Source organism: Crinia signifera, chromosome 2 (assembly GCF_055691185.1).
Source record: "Crinia signifera chromosome 2, ASM5569118v1, whole genome shotgun sequence".
Classification (NCBI taxonomy): domain Eukaryota; kingdom Metazoa; phylum Chordata; class Amphibia; order Anura; family Myobatrachidae; genus Crinia; species Crinia signifera.
In genome coordinates, this window is record NC_139218.1 from 49,667,419 (window position 1) to 49,682,145 (window position 14,727).

Sequence of the window (14,727 nt, forward strand, 5' to 3'; positions counted from 1 at the left end):
AAAACTCCAAACTTTAAATCTGAAGTTTTAGCTGTGGTGGGAAGAAAGGTACTCTTACACCCCGTGGCCTGATTTATGACGGATTTCAGTTCAGAACCAAAAAGCAAATTCCCCTTTCAAAGCCAGAGACTCTAGGGATTTCTTTGATTCACTGTCTGCTTCCCAAGCTTTAAGCCAGAGGACTCATCTCGCAGACACTGATGTGGCGGATACCTTAGACGCCATCTTTGCGCCTTCTTCCCCAGCCTCAGAAATGTATTCTGCTGCACATCTTTGCTTTTCGGCTAAGGTAAAGGCCTCCGAATCAGGCTGCAGCTGATTTCCCAAAGCCTCAGCCCACTTAATCATTGCTTTGGCTACCCATGCTGAAGCAATAATGGGGAGGAGTGTCCTTCCACTTTTTTGTCGACGGGGTCCTTAAAGGCTGCCCCACCCTGCACCAGCAAAGCTGTGGCCTTAGATAATCTTGCTACAGGAGCATCCACTAAAGGGACCTTTTCCCACAATTTCACATGCTCCTCAGTACATGTTTGCAAACCTCTTTGACATAATCAATTTCCTATCAGGAACTTTCCAAGCTTCCCCCAACAAGGAAACCATGCCTTCAACCGAAGGGTACGTCACAATCTCTACGCATCCTTTTAAAGACACAATGTGCCTGCACTTTGTCCTCAGACAAATCTAATGCCTGTTTCACAGCAAGGATTAAGTCCTCAATACCGGGCCGGGACAGAAGCATCAGCCTTTCCCCTCTGATCCCAACTTAAATCCTCTTCACACACACCATCATCATCTGAATCTAAATTTAACAGAGGACGTGTAGCTGAAGGCCTGGAGGAAGGACTCTCAGAAGGTTTTGCAAACTGCTCCATAAGAGAGTTCATCCTAAGAACACCGTGTGCAGCATCCTGCATGACCTGCAGTAACATTGGGTCCCCCTGCGAGGGGGCAATGGAGCCCATAAATGTTTGAGAGTTAGAAATATGGCCAGTAGACTTCAGTAAGTTATCCTTTTGCCTATTCAAAGCCTCAACCAAGGCATTCATAGACCTCCCCAACTGCCCACGCAGGTTCCTGTTGCTCAGACCTCTGGGCTTGCGCTCCACTGGGCACAGACACACAAGCAGGGCACAAATCCCATTGATCCATCTGTTCACATGTTAATTTAACCCCGCAAAATCTGCAGTCCAATAACATGCCCAGGGCTTTCTCCCCCATGGCAGCAGCATCACACCCGTCAGTCATATTTAACCCACGTTGCACAATGTCAGGCAAAGCACAGAGGGGCAGATGTATTAAGCCTTAACCAGAGATAAATGCAAGGGTGATAAGGAGAGATAAACGTCCAGCCAATCACCTGCCAACTGCCATGTTACAGGCTGTGTTTGAAAAAAAAGTCAGTAAGGAGCTGATTGGCTGGACGTTTATCTCTCCTTATCACCCTTGCATTTATCTCGTTAAGGCTTAATACATCTGCCCCAGAGTAATGTAACAGTGTACTTATCTGTCTGCTTCTGTCTGCTTCTTGCTGCCAGCAACCTCAGCGGGGATAGCGCTTTCCAGGAGTGGTTGGAATTAACAGCTTTAAACAGTCTCACCAATATGTAGTGGGATTTTCTGGCTTGGGTCCTGTGTCCTCACTAAGGTGCGGTTGTTCAATGGTGGTAAGGGGTTAATGAAGGAAGATCAAGGACCTTGTGGGGCTTACCAAAGTGGTGAATGGTGTTTTAGCTGTAGAAAAGATTTTTGGAGTCCAAGCTTGTGCGGGTTTGTAGCCTTGTAGAGGAAGCAGTCTTTGTGCCAGTACACCTCAACTCTTGGGTCTGCTCACTGTGCCACCGATGCGTTTCACTGAACTCGTCAGCTTAGTTAAGGTGATGGAGTAGTGTAGCCATTATGGGTTTATATACCCTATGTAATGAATGATAGCTAACACATGTGCCGGGCAATCCCATTGTTAACATACATTTTTTTTTTTAAATATTATACTAAGCATATAAAAATGAACAGAAGACAAACCTTTGTAAATCGCTTTCATTGACTAATGAAAACGAGTGTTTGAAACCAGTTTAAAAAAGTATATGAATTTGCTGAAGACAAAGTATCAGTGCTTCCGCTGTACTTCCGGGTTCTGACGCTGCCGATGGCGGCAGCCCTCAAAAACTCCTTCTCAAACACCTTTTGCTACTTTCTAGAATCGTTAAGAAATGAACCCCGTTCTAGCACATAATTGTTATTGTTTGTTATGTCTAGGCCCTATTATGTCATGTCACCGGTGTTAAGCTGATAATTTTAAAACACCATCACTCGCTATTAGTCATATTATGCCAACTGGATTTTATTGTACTGTTCGATTGGGATATTTCTATTTTGTATTTATATTTTACCTGTCAAAAACTTTTTTTTTTTTAAAAGGGAAGGAAATTTAACCATTAGAGTGCCAATGTGAAAAATGCTCAAAATATCCGCTAGTAAAATGCCAGTGTCGCTTACAGTGACAGTTCTTTTAGTATAAATACAAATACAGCCAAGTCAATTCAAGTTTAGGTCAATATTTCAACTAAAGAATGAGCAGTCACTGTGAGCCACACTGACATTTTTAGTGGATATTTCAAATTTTTCTCATTGAAAAGTTGGCACTCAAAGGGTTAATTGGCACAATCTGCTGCCACCCCCACAATTGCAGATTTGAGCATGTACCAGCCAGTTACTGTAGTGTACATCCAAACTTTCGAATTTGTTATGAAGAAAGAGTTAATTCTTGAGTTGGGTAGAATTCACCTTTCCAGATTGGCAAATTGAGTTCCCCAACACGTTGGTCAGGTTTCAGCTTTATTTTGTCTATTTTATCTGTTAGTTAACATTTGTGTTGTTAGGCCTTGATTCCCAAACTGTGCGACTAAGCATCCATTGAGTGCCGCAGGTTGGTAATTCAGGACCAACTAAAATTATATATGGTCAAAGTGATCAACAAAACCAGTGCTGCATGCCAACCATAAAACATGTGAACAACCAGAATGGAACTGTACACCACATAATTGAAACTTAAGGTGCCCATACATGGTGTGAGGGTGCTGTGCGATGCTCGCTTCTGTGGGCATCCCATCACACAGCACATAGTCTGTGCATCCCATGCTTTTTGAACTAGCTCCCGATTGCTTTGCACGCAAATCGCATGAGATTTGATTACATGCGATGCGATCTAGTTCAAAACGCACAGGAATATTGGCACCTAAAGGATGACCGGAAGGTAACGTTTACTTAATTTAATATTTCTTTCCAAATTTATCAACAACAAAAATGCTAATACTCTAGGGGTGCCATGATTTAAGAAAGTTTTTGACCCACTATTGCAACTACAGTATAGCTGGACAAATACCAGTCATCAGGAATGTTCGTACTTACTGGCAGCATGGGTTTTAGCTATTAAAGATATGTAAAGTGACCTTGGAATTGCTGATTAAATAAAAACTATTAGAACAAACAAAACTGAAGCCTGTTCAAACTAGGGTAGTAAAAATAGCATAAATATACAGTAATATTATGGCAAAACATTCTAATTAAACTAAAACAAGAGAAGTGTCAGATAGATAGGTGGTAGGGTGATAGGGCAAAATAAAGGGGGGGGGGGTAGTGGAAAGCTGGAAACAGTTTGGATGGTAGCTACGAGGGAGAGGTGGGAGAAATAAATATAGGAGGAAGCGGGAGGCATACGGTAGGAAAAGGGAAGTGGAGATAGGATAAGAAGAAGATTCCTCGTGTGCTTTTTCCAACTCTTAGATTATCTACTATCCATACTCCCATCTAATCTCTCAGTTTTCTGCCAACCTGATACTTATTTCAGTGTAGTTTGCTAATATAGCGATGTTTATATTTCTGTACTTGTCCTAAACAAGTTCACACAACACTTTTGCCATTATGAATGCAGGGTGAGATATTAGGATATCCATAGGATCATTGTTGGCTGAGGTATACATTTCAGTGGCTTTTGACATAAAACAAATAAAAAGTGCTTCTATAAAGAGTGCCTCTTCATATACCAAACCCCCACATTCACCAACAAAACCCCATCTCTGCAATACAGACACACTCTCTCTCCAGGGGTGGAGTGCTAATTATCTAGGTTTAGGCTCGATAGAGGGGCCTGGCCCAGATCATCTGCTGTGGGGAATATGGTCCCCTGTGTGGCTGTCTGTGCCCTCTATATAGCCACGAAAAGGAGGGGAAGATTGTGAACTCAAGAGGAAGTCTCTCTCCATAGGTGCTGCCTCCTGTGGGAGACACCCTGCCTCCTTCTGATCACATTCACCATCCTCCTCCACATTTACTGTACATTCTAGAATACTGTACATTCAAAAACCTTGTGCCTGGGGCATCGCTCTTTCGTGCCTGGGGGGATCGTTAAAAACTCTTTTGTGTCTGGGGGATCGCTATCTGTTTTGGCGCTCATAGCACAGTCTGGTCTTCTCAGTTCTGAAATACTAATCAGTCTGTGCTAGAAGAACAAAAGCAACCAACAACCCAGGCATGAAATAGGTAAGAATGAAGCACATAGGGCCTTATTCTAGTTCACTTCCTGACAAACCCCTTCTTAGATGGACAAAACCATGAGCATTGCAGGTGGGGCAGATGTTACTTGTGCAGAGAGAATTAGATTTGAGTGGAGTTTTACTTCAAAGTGAGATCTATATTGCAGTGTAGAAATAAAACAGCCAGTATTTACCCTGTACAGAAACAAAATAACTCACCCAAATCTAATTTTCTCTGCACATTCTACATCTGCCCCCCTGCAGTGCACATGGTTTTGTCCATCTAAGGAGGATATTGTCAGAAAGAGTGAACTAGAATAAGGCCCATAGCTCCTAGACTGCCTGGTTATTCTTGCTGAGAAACAAAGCAGAACCTAGAGAAACATAGATTTGTGGAGATCCCCCTTCAGGATTGGTGGCATCTGCCTTCCATTTTCTTTTACATTTACACCCCTGGCTGAGGGTGTCATTTTGGGTGTCTTTCTTTATAGTTCACATATATAATCATGCACATTGTACAGAAGTATCATAAATGCTGTGTTATGCAGGGCCTTGAAGAGTGAAAAAAGTGGAAAGCTATAAAAATACTGCAGGTAACATAGTTATGAGCTGATTACTATTACCATTATTACATTTTATTTGTAAGGCACCACAAGTGGTTTGTAGTGCTGTATATAGAACAATACAGGGTACACAGAACTAAACATAAGAGGAACTATAGAACTAAAATAGAGCACAGGTAACAATTAGAAGCACAATTCTTAGTACACAATACAGCTGAGATGTAAGGAAGCAGAGGAGTAGTCTACATGCTACCAGGTGCACGTTGTCATTGATAGAGGTGAACACAAGTGAAAAGAGACGCGGGTATTGATGGTAGGTAAGAGATGTATTTGAAATGCAAGAAGAGGGCTGTAAGAACAAAAGTGAACAGCGCTCTGCTCCAAGAAGCTTACAGTCTAAATCAGGCATGTCCAACGTTGGCCCTCCAGATGTTGTGAAACTACACATCCCAGCATGCTTTGACACAGTTTTGCTATTAGAGAATGCTAAAACTATTGCAAAGCATGCTGGGATGTGTAGTTTCACTACATCTGGAGGGCCAACGTTGGACATGCCTGGTCTAAATAGAGGGGGAAACCATTGTCCTGTAGTGTTAAAATGGATACAATTTCTTATCTTTAAAGCTCTCCTTAATGATGTGCTTGCAGTTAAAAAAAAATTTTAACCTATTTTTGGGAGCCATAAACAATGGAATTGCCCCCATTGCATCGGGGTGTAATAAGTAATGGCCACCAAAAAAAACAATTGATTTACTCTGTCGGGAACCCATTACTTTGCAGCATGAGACTACTGAATCTCCCTTAAGGGTGCGATTTACATAGCCATGAGGTACTATATTAGCCTAGCGGTTTAGATTTCCACATATTAGTGTTCATTTGAGCCCCCTGGATGTATCTCAGCACGGATTTACAGATCTAAGGTAAAGAGCAATGCCCCAGGCAGCAAAAGGAACTGCACAGGTTTTAAAAAGGTGCAGGGTGCTAGAATAAACACTAAGCATAATGCTTTGGTTAATGACCTCTCACTTTAACACCAGCACATTTTAATGGGCGTCTATCGGAGCTATTCCGTTGGTACACCCATTAGCATAGGGCGCCAACACTTGAATTGGCCCCAATTTTCAAGTTTACTACAAAAACTTGCAGCTAATAAACAAAGAAAAAAAATCATCCCAGAACAGTAAGTTTGTGTTAATAAGCAGTGTAGAGACTACATTGGATTATTCTGTTCATCTAAAGATTTCAAAACTATATTTAATTAATGATATATATGGGATAATGCACCTCCTACTGTTGAGTATCCGAACCATAGAAGTCCTCAAAAAGTTCTGTGGACACAAAACACAAGGAAGTAGGCCAAGTGCTTTTGCACAGGCCATAGAAAAGCAATTTGAATGATAAGATCTAACTATTCATAAGAACTAACTTGTTGGATAATTATTTACAAAAATGTACACATATACTAACATCACCTATGTATTATAGTAAAACGGGGAAAACAAAAATCTTACCGACTGGTGCTGTAAAATATCAACACTGTGAGCATTTGAACCAAGACTTTGGTTGCAATCCAGTGTATCCACTGATATTGCACAGTTATCTTCCATCACTGTTGAAACATTGTGAAAAGAATCCTGTGTGTTTTCGGGGAACGGAGGCAGCTGCTGCTCTAAAATTGGTTGGTGTATTGAATCATTTTTCACTTCTGAAAGGGTAAAATTGGTCTCCAATGTGAGAGTCTCATGACAATTTCTCTGTCTGGGCATTATGATCCTCTCTGGGCTTAATCTCCATGACCTCTCAGTTGAGTTATGCAGGAATTCACTTCCTGCACATTCAAGTGATCTCGACCGTAACAATATACTTTCAGGAGATCGTTTATGGGAGCCCGCAATTTCAAGAGATCGTTGTCTAACTATTTTTATCGAACATGGCTTGGTAGTCTGGCTCCCAAGAGAATAGCGCCCGTATTTAAAGTCTCCTCTGTCTAAACTCTTTTCGCTTCCTCGTAAAAAAGCAGATAAATTGCTACTAGAGTTCTCTAAAATGTATTTAATAAAAAGACTTCTTTCCAAGTCCAGTTCCACTTTGAGATGTCGAATGCGTGCAGCCTGTTCACTATCATAATCCCATCTAAGCTGAGACAGAATATCCTGAAGCTTACAATGGCTAGCAGAAGATATTGGTTCATTTTTATTGGCACTACTAGACTTCCCTGCATAGCGCTTGTTGAGCAATTCATCAACCAACTGTCTCTGCAGCTCCCTGGCCTGTTTTATTGCTGTATCTCTTTCTTTCTGCAGAACAATCTGGAGCTCTCTCAGTTCCTCTTCTTTCCATCTCATCAGATGTTTTATTTCCAATTCCCTTTCTCGCAATAATGCGTCCTTTATCTCCTGTACCTCACGAGTTTTCTGCTGTTCCCACTTAGACTTCAGGTCATCCACTAGCTTGTTTTTTTCTTTTTCGTACGTTTCTTTAGATCGTTTCCGTTCATAGGCAAACTTTTTTCTAGCCTCCCGTGCTTTACATTTTTCATTTTCTAACTCCTGGTTTAACAGTTCAATCTCCAATTTATATTCACCCATTAGACAGCGGTCTGAGTCTTTGGGTGAGAAACGGGAATTGTTAATGCTCTCCTTTAACATGGTAAATCAGCATGGGTCAAACAGCAGAGATGGAATGTAGAGATCATGTAAAGGAGAGGAGCCTGTGGAACAACCTGGTTAAAAAGAAAACATTTTAAAATTAATGTAGCCAGAATAGGTGAAATTAAGTTAGCTTGTCAGACTTCTAAAATGTAAGCAAAACAGTCTCCGCTATGTGATAGCAACTGTCAACAAATACAATAGTGTATAATTTATAAGCTAGTCGTCGATGACCATTACTATAATGAAAGTAACATTTATAGCAAAAATGCCATCCTCCAATAAAAGGACATTTGGGGGTATTCAATTAGTGTCCATTTTGCAGACAGTCAAAAAATCGTCACAGTTTGAAAATACGTGGATTGGCGAATTACTTAAGGGAAAGTGCATCAGAAGAAAAACCATCTGCAATTAAATAGGAAGTGTGGTTTTTTTGGCTAGCCGAAAAAAAAGGATTAATTGAATACCCCCACATTGTCACAACAAGATCCAAATGGCAGATAAACATAAAAATATGGTAACTAGAAGCATTTGCCCAACTCAAGTTCCCCCTGCCTCTTACATGGCCTGCAACAGGCACTGCATTTCTAACTGCACAGGTTGAGGTGCTGGTGAAACAGGCAGATTAATTTGTTGCACTCCAATTCATTGATAGACTGTCATTTCATGTACTGCAGTGTTATTTGGAGTTGATTCAATTCAGTGTAATGTGCCACCGAGCATCACCGTAGAGCTCAGGTACACAAATAATGGACAGAAGTGCTAGTACCAAAATTGCATAGAGGTACAAGGAAAATTTGCAGTACCAATGGGCTACCTATGCCTTTACAGAAAAGCACATCATGTTAAATTTAATTTTTCCTCAAAAGTCAAACGTTTATCTGGCAATAAAATAAACCTTGAGCAGTGGTAGCCAACTCCAGTCCTCGAGAGCTACCAACAGTTCACATTTTCCAGACAACCTAGCTGGGGCACAGGTGCACTCATTACTTACTGACACATTTTAATAGATCCACAGGTGGAGCTAATTACTTCACTTGTGATTCTGCGAGGAGACCTGGAAAACATTAACTGTTGGTAGCTCTCGAGGACTGGAGTTGGCTATCCCCTGCCCTAGAGGCTAGAGCAGGCATTCCCAACCACGGTCCTCAAGGCACACCAACAGTGCATGTTTTGTAGATATCCAGGCTTGAGCACAGGTGACTTAATTAGTATCTGAGGGATTCTGATTAAACCATCTGTGCTGAAGCCTGGATATCACTAAAACCTGCACTGTTGGTGTGCCTTGAGGACCGTGGTTGGGAATGCCTGGGCTAGAGCCACGATCACTCAAAGGGTGTTATTCAAATGCCAATCGTTCCTCTGTTCAGACCCCCTTAAAAAGCACCAATGTTAGCAACGAAAATTGCCTAAACCGGTCTGAAGAAGGGTTTTGAGTGCCTAATAGATGGTATTTGCCTCCTAACACCTGACTTTGAACACATTCTTCTTGCACCTGGAAAAGTGGACTGATATTGAAGTATTTTATAACCCTTAATTAGAACAGCAAACACTTAGACAATTAATGACAATGCTTTACCTAAAAGATAGCTTGATCACATGTATTGCAAATGCAGACTTGACATAAGAAAAAGTTGATTAGTGAATACATCAATAATAATTGGATACAGGATAACAGGGACAGTGGTCAGCCTATACATATATAATAGACACCTCCGGCCCTCCTTTCACGTATATTCCTCAACTGCCCAGCCTCTACCTCTTTCTTTCTCTTCAATATTTATTCAATTTAATTGCTCACAAGTATTGAGTCTTACTGGCCAGCTTTGTCTAGATCCCGAAATTGGTTGTCTCTATGGCCTTCAAGTCTACGTATTGCATCCCCTTGCTATCTCTGTATTTGCTTTTGTCCAGGAGATATTCAGACTTACTGTCTTGTCCTGGTCATTTTGTACCTTCAATATCGCAGTCTTAAACTTCTAAGACTAAAAAACATCTTATATAAAAATTGAGCTCATACAGATTTTCAGTAAATCACAGCCATAGAGAAACATTTCAAGCTATAGCCATTTTAGAATAATTTGTACTGAAAAATATGTTAATGCCACAGAAGGCATCTCGTGTAAATAGGTATCTCCTGATGCTTCCCTGATCGTCTGCTTTACCCCAGAAGATGAAGCGTCGGATCATCTAAATTGGACTCCCCATGTCCGGTATAATCACGCAGCAGAGGCCAGGAAATCAGTGTCAGAATATAAACAATGTGCACATAGAAAAAAATACTGGCGCTCCTACTTATGCTGCCCAGTATTTTATGTTCTTTCAGTGGAATCCAACCATAAAACATCATACAGAGTTAGAGGGGGGAAAAAGGGGGCACTACCTGTTCACCTTAGAAGGCAATAGTGGTTAACAAAGATTTTCTTCAAAGTCATTCAATTAAGTCTGAAATCCAAAAATCCCATCTCTATGCACCACTGTATGCTTGAACAAACAATCATTTTAGCTTCACATATCCGGTACTTCTCTAATGACTTAATGCAATTTTCTTATCAGCAATATATCCAATCAACACCTTGATAACAATAAATAGCTCCTTTGAAGGAGCAAAGAAGAAGGTATACAACAGAAGGCCTCCAAAACCCCTCCTACTGTACCAAATCATTCTTCTGGGCAATCACGGAAAAGGTGCTCCCTGTATAATTTGTTAGTCAATGTAAGGTAAGTATAAATTCTACCAAATTTTTCATAAGTGCTTAATACATTTGCTGGCAACAGTCAGTATGGTCATTCTGTTGATGGTCCTGTAATATTGAAGATGCTATTCAAAATGTTAACACAATCTAAAAGTACATGGCATACGGTTTTGTTTTTCCAATGGTTGTATATGCCAACCTCAAAAACTTTAATTATAGCAGGGATACACTCATAATTAATCTTATTTAATATAACTAGTCCAGGGTGTCTAGCACTAGGACTTACGTGTTGTGAAATTTAGTGGAAAAGGGGCATACAGCCTATTATGGTGGGGTTTCTACTTGTAATGCACACTCTGAACCGCATTCAAATTAACATGGAATTAAAATGGGGAATCACCGTCTCACTTGCTTTATGAACATAGTTCAACCACAAGTATATAAGAAAGGTCAAACAACTGAATGTCCCGACAGTTGGAATCCTGGCCATTTTCGCCGGCTTCTGACACTAAATCGACTGTCGAGTTTCAGATGCGGCTTGTTGGAAAACGGCCTTGGATTGTCCAATCCACGGCCGTTTCCAACTAAACAGTTTTGTCTTAAAAAAAAAAAAAATGACAGCTTTCAATGCCGTCGGAAATGGCAGCATTGAATAGGCATGTGCAGACATATCCCCCAGTGGAAATTATTGGCAGATTGAATACCACCCTAAATTGTAAAACACCTAGGTGGTAAACATCATAGCTAGGGATGCCAATCCCGGGGCATTTTTAAAATCCCGGGAATCGGAATTGAAAAAATGTTCAATCCCGGGATTCACATACCTAAAAGAAAACCGCCCCTGTCCCCCTTACTTTAGTGGAGCCATACTGCAGTGGAGTGGGGCAGGCGACAGCGGAATGGAGACAGGCGGCGGCTATGACTCTGGATAGAGGTGATTGCAGTGTATTGTCACGAGACGCCGGGTGCCGCAAGCGAGTGCCGGAGGTGCAGTGCTGCGGCCTGCACAGCGTGACCCATAGGCGCTGGAACCCACTCACCGCCTGACCTCTCCAGTGTCACGGAAGTCAGAGGCCGGAACCGGCTCACCGCCCAGTGAGTCCGGAACCCGCCCGACAGTGAGTGACAGAGGACAGATCCCACTCGCCGCCTGATCTCTCACGGGATTGAAATCCTGAACATTTTGGGACCAAATCCCGGGATCCCGCCGATCCTGATCCCGGGATTGGCCACCCTAATCCTAGCCTTTATAATAAAAAATAAAAACACCCCATAATTAGTAAATGTAAACGAGTTAACATAATACCAACAATAGCCACATGGTGGAGACAGTGCTCAGCTAAATTTTTTTTTTTTTTTATTTAGTTTCTTATATAGTGCACACATATTCCGCATAACACATATACATGCACACAGAAATTCTAGGGTTAATTTATTGGGAGCCAATTAGCCTACCAGTATATTTTTGGATTGTGCGAGGAAACCAGAGTACCTGGAGGAAACCCACGCAAGTACAGGGAGAATATACAAACTCTGCACAGTTAAGGCCCATACACACTAGAAGATTTTCATTTCAAAAGACTTTGCCAAAATCTCTAATAGATAGATCTTTCCTGAAAGTAGTGCGTACACACTGAGCTATTTTCCCCAAAGAGCAAGAGATTTTCAGGAGGTGAAAGACTATGCTGAAAATCTTTCATATAAAAGGCTATTTACATAATGGGCGGGGTTTGAATTCCAAGGGTGGGAGCAGAGGCCATTTTATTCAGTGCATTTCTGTTCTTGGTGCCATATTGAAAATTGATAGCTGGGCTGCTTTTATTCAGAGTCCAGAGATCAGGTACACGCCGCCCCACCCGGGGAAATCCTGCCCATGTGCACGGCTACGGTTGTATTTGCAACCGTGCATGTAGGGAGAATTCCAATCACCTACGCCAACAGTGTATACTCTACTGACATAATAAAATTAGGGTAACCACCTTTGTTTTGAGAGATCCCTTACAGTCGCCCACCCACAGACAACCTCTTTCCTTCCTTTTTCATGTTTTTTTTAAATATTTGCTAATATTTTATTCTTGATTTTGCACACCGTAATGCCACTTACACATGCTGCCACACATCGTAATGCCCATTACATGTTATGCCACACACTGCAATGGCCATTGCACATTATGTCACACACCGTGATGCCCACTAAGTTACATACCATAATGCCTATTACACATATTGCCGCACACTGTGATGCCCATTAAATATTATGCAACACACCGTGATGGCCATTACATTTTATATCACACACCTCAATGGCTATTACATATTATGCCACATTAGTACCGCTTACCTACATGTTAATTGCTAGGGGTTACTTGCTCAATGCCAGCATCTTCATGCTTGATGCCATGGGGTAGTAAAGTGCTTGTGACCAAGGGGGAGTTACGTGTATACATTACCGCCATAAAAAAGAAATTGGTGGCCAGTGGCGGCGGTAACGTATACTGGGGGTTATTCACGTTTCTTCGGTGGTGCTGCGCATTTACAGAAGTATGGTGTGTGCACCCACGGCTGCCTCATTACCATATGAGAATGCCCAGCATTCCATGGGCGTTCCCATGAGACGCTGGGCGTTCTCATGGTAATGAGGCCATGACACAAGAGCGGGGGCGGGCAGCTGACATCACCGGATGTCAGCTGCCCGCCCATATCCGTGCCAGCGTGCACGCATATGTAAGTGACTTAAAAGTCACTAATATGCGTGTACCTTCCACATCTTTTGATGTTCGACGACCATCGAAAGATGTGGGCGGTTACCCTCAGCATGCGAATGGATGTTTATGCTAAACATCCATTCGCAGCCTGTGCGGGCGAACCCGCACTTCGAGGGGGGCGCTGGTGGGCGTTCATTCGCCGTGCGGGGGTTGGTGGACTCGCAAGTCTGCAAAATCGCAGCCTTGCGAATCAACCAGAATAACCCCCACTGTACATTGCTGGCCTGCATGGCAATGTATACATTGCCGCCATAAAAATTATACATTGGTGGGCAGTGGTGCCAGTGATATATACCGTATATATTACTGGGTTATTATAAATATGCATTGGTGGGCAGTGGTGCCAGTGAAATATACATTGCTGGCATGTGCCAGCAATGTATATATTACTGGGTTATTATAAATAACGTTGGTGCCCAGTGGTGACAGTAATATATACATTGCTGGCATGGGCCAGCAATGTATATATTACTGGCTTATATATATACATTGGTGCCCAGTGGTACCAGTAATATATAGATTGCTGGCATGTGCCAGCAATCTATATATTACTGGCTTAAACACATTGGTGGCCAGTGGCTTATATAAACACATTGGTGGCCAGTGGCGTTTATATGCTCCACGGTCACACTGTGGAGCAGCAGAGCAGTCAACTGGGGGCGGGGCGCTCCGCCGGGCTGCGTGTGTGTGACCTGGCCGGGGACTGACTGGGAGACGCAGAGCAGCGGCGTGGACACGGCGGCAGGTAAGTATGTGACAGGGGGTGCGGGGGCGACGGGGGTGCGGTGATTGTGGGCGGCGGGGGCAATGGGGGCGGGGGTGATGGGGGGGCGGTAGCGGCCGGTTAGCTGGGCTGAAAGTCTCTGATCTTTCAGCCCGGCTGCCGTACACACCTGGCGATGATGGCTCAAATATGAGCCATCATCTCCAGACATGCTAGTAAAACCAGCAGACGGCCCACTTTGCTAGCGATGATGCGGGAGCTTAAAGTCGGCAAGTGTGTATGGGCCTTTAGAGCCATGGTGGGAATCGAACCCATGACCTCAGTGCTGTTAGGATGGGGAAAAAAAATCTGTATTTCGTGTTCTCTCTAGTGTTTAGGGCAGGGTGCTGACCACTGAGCAGGGCACATTTTATATTACAAATTTACATTAGAAGCAAAAAAAAAATAATAAGGTACTTGTTTCCTAGCACGGCCACAATCTTGTGGATCGTGTACCTTTAAGTTAAAGGTACACGATCCACGCGATGGACCCGATTTCCTTTGAAATCAGGTCCATTTTGCCGGCAAAGGTACAATATCGGGGGCATCGCGTCGGTCGGGACCATTAACATTGGTCCCGACGCGACCGACGCCCCCGATTTCCCCATAGGCTTCAATGTTAAAATATTTTTTAACATTGAAATCGTGAGGATCGCGTCGGTCTTGTGCCATTATAATGGCACAAGATGAGATGGACTTGATTAAGTCCATCTCACCTTTAAAAAAATGTGAAAAATGTGAAATGGGCCAATATGACCCATTT

The 14,727-nt window shown here is 42.5% G+C and overlaps 1 protein-coding gene across 12 annotated transcripts in view; it reads right to left on the reverse strand.

Moving 5' to 3' along the window:
- TSPOAP1 (TSPO associated protein 1) overlaps positions 1 to 14,727 on the reverse strand; it is a 253,855-nt gene that overhangs the window by 232,083 nt on the left and 7,045 nt on the right. For all 12 annotated transcript variants that reach the window (XM_083172017.1, XM_083172022.1, XM_083172018.1 and 9 more), the window contains exon 2: positions 6,604 to 7,814. In XM_083172017.1, coding sequence (XP_083028143.1) covers positions 6,604 to 7,740 — 1,137 coding nt within the window. In that variant the 5' untranslated portion in view covers positions 7,741 to 7,814. The remainder of the gene's footprint in view (positions 1 to 6,603; positions 7,815 to 14,727) is intronic.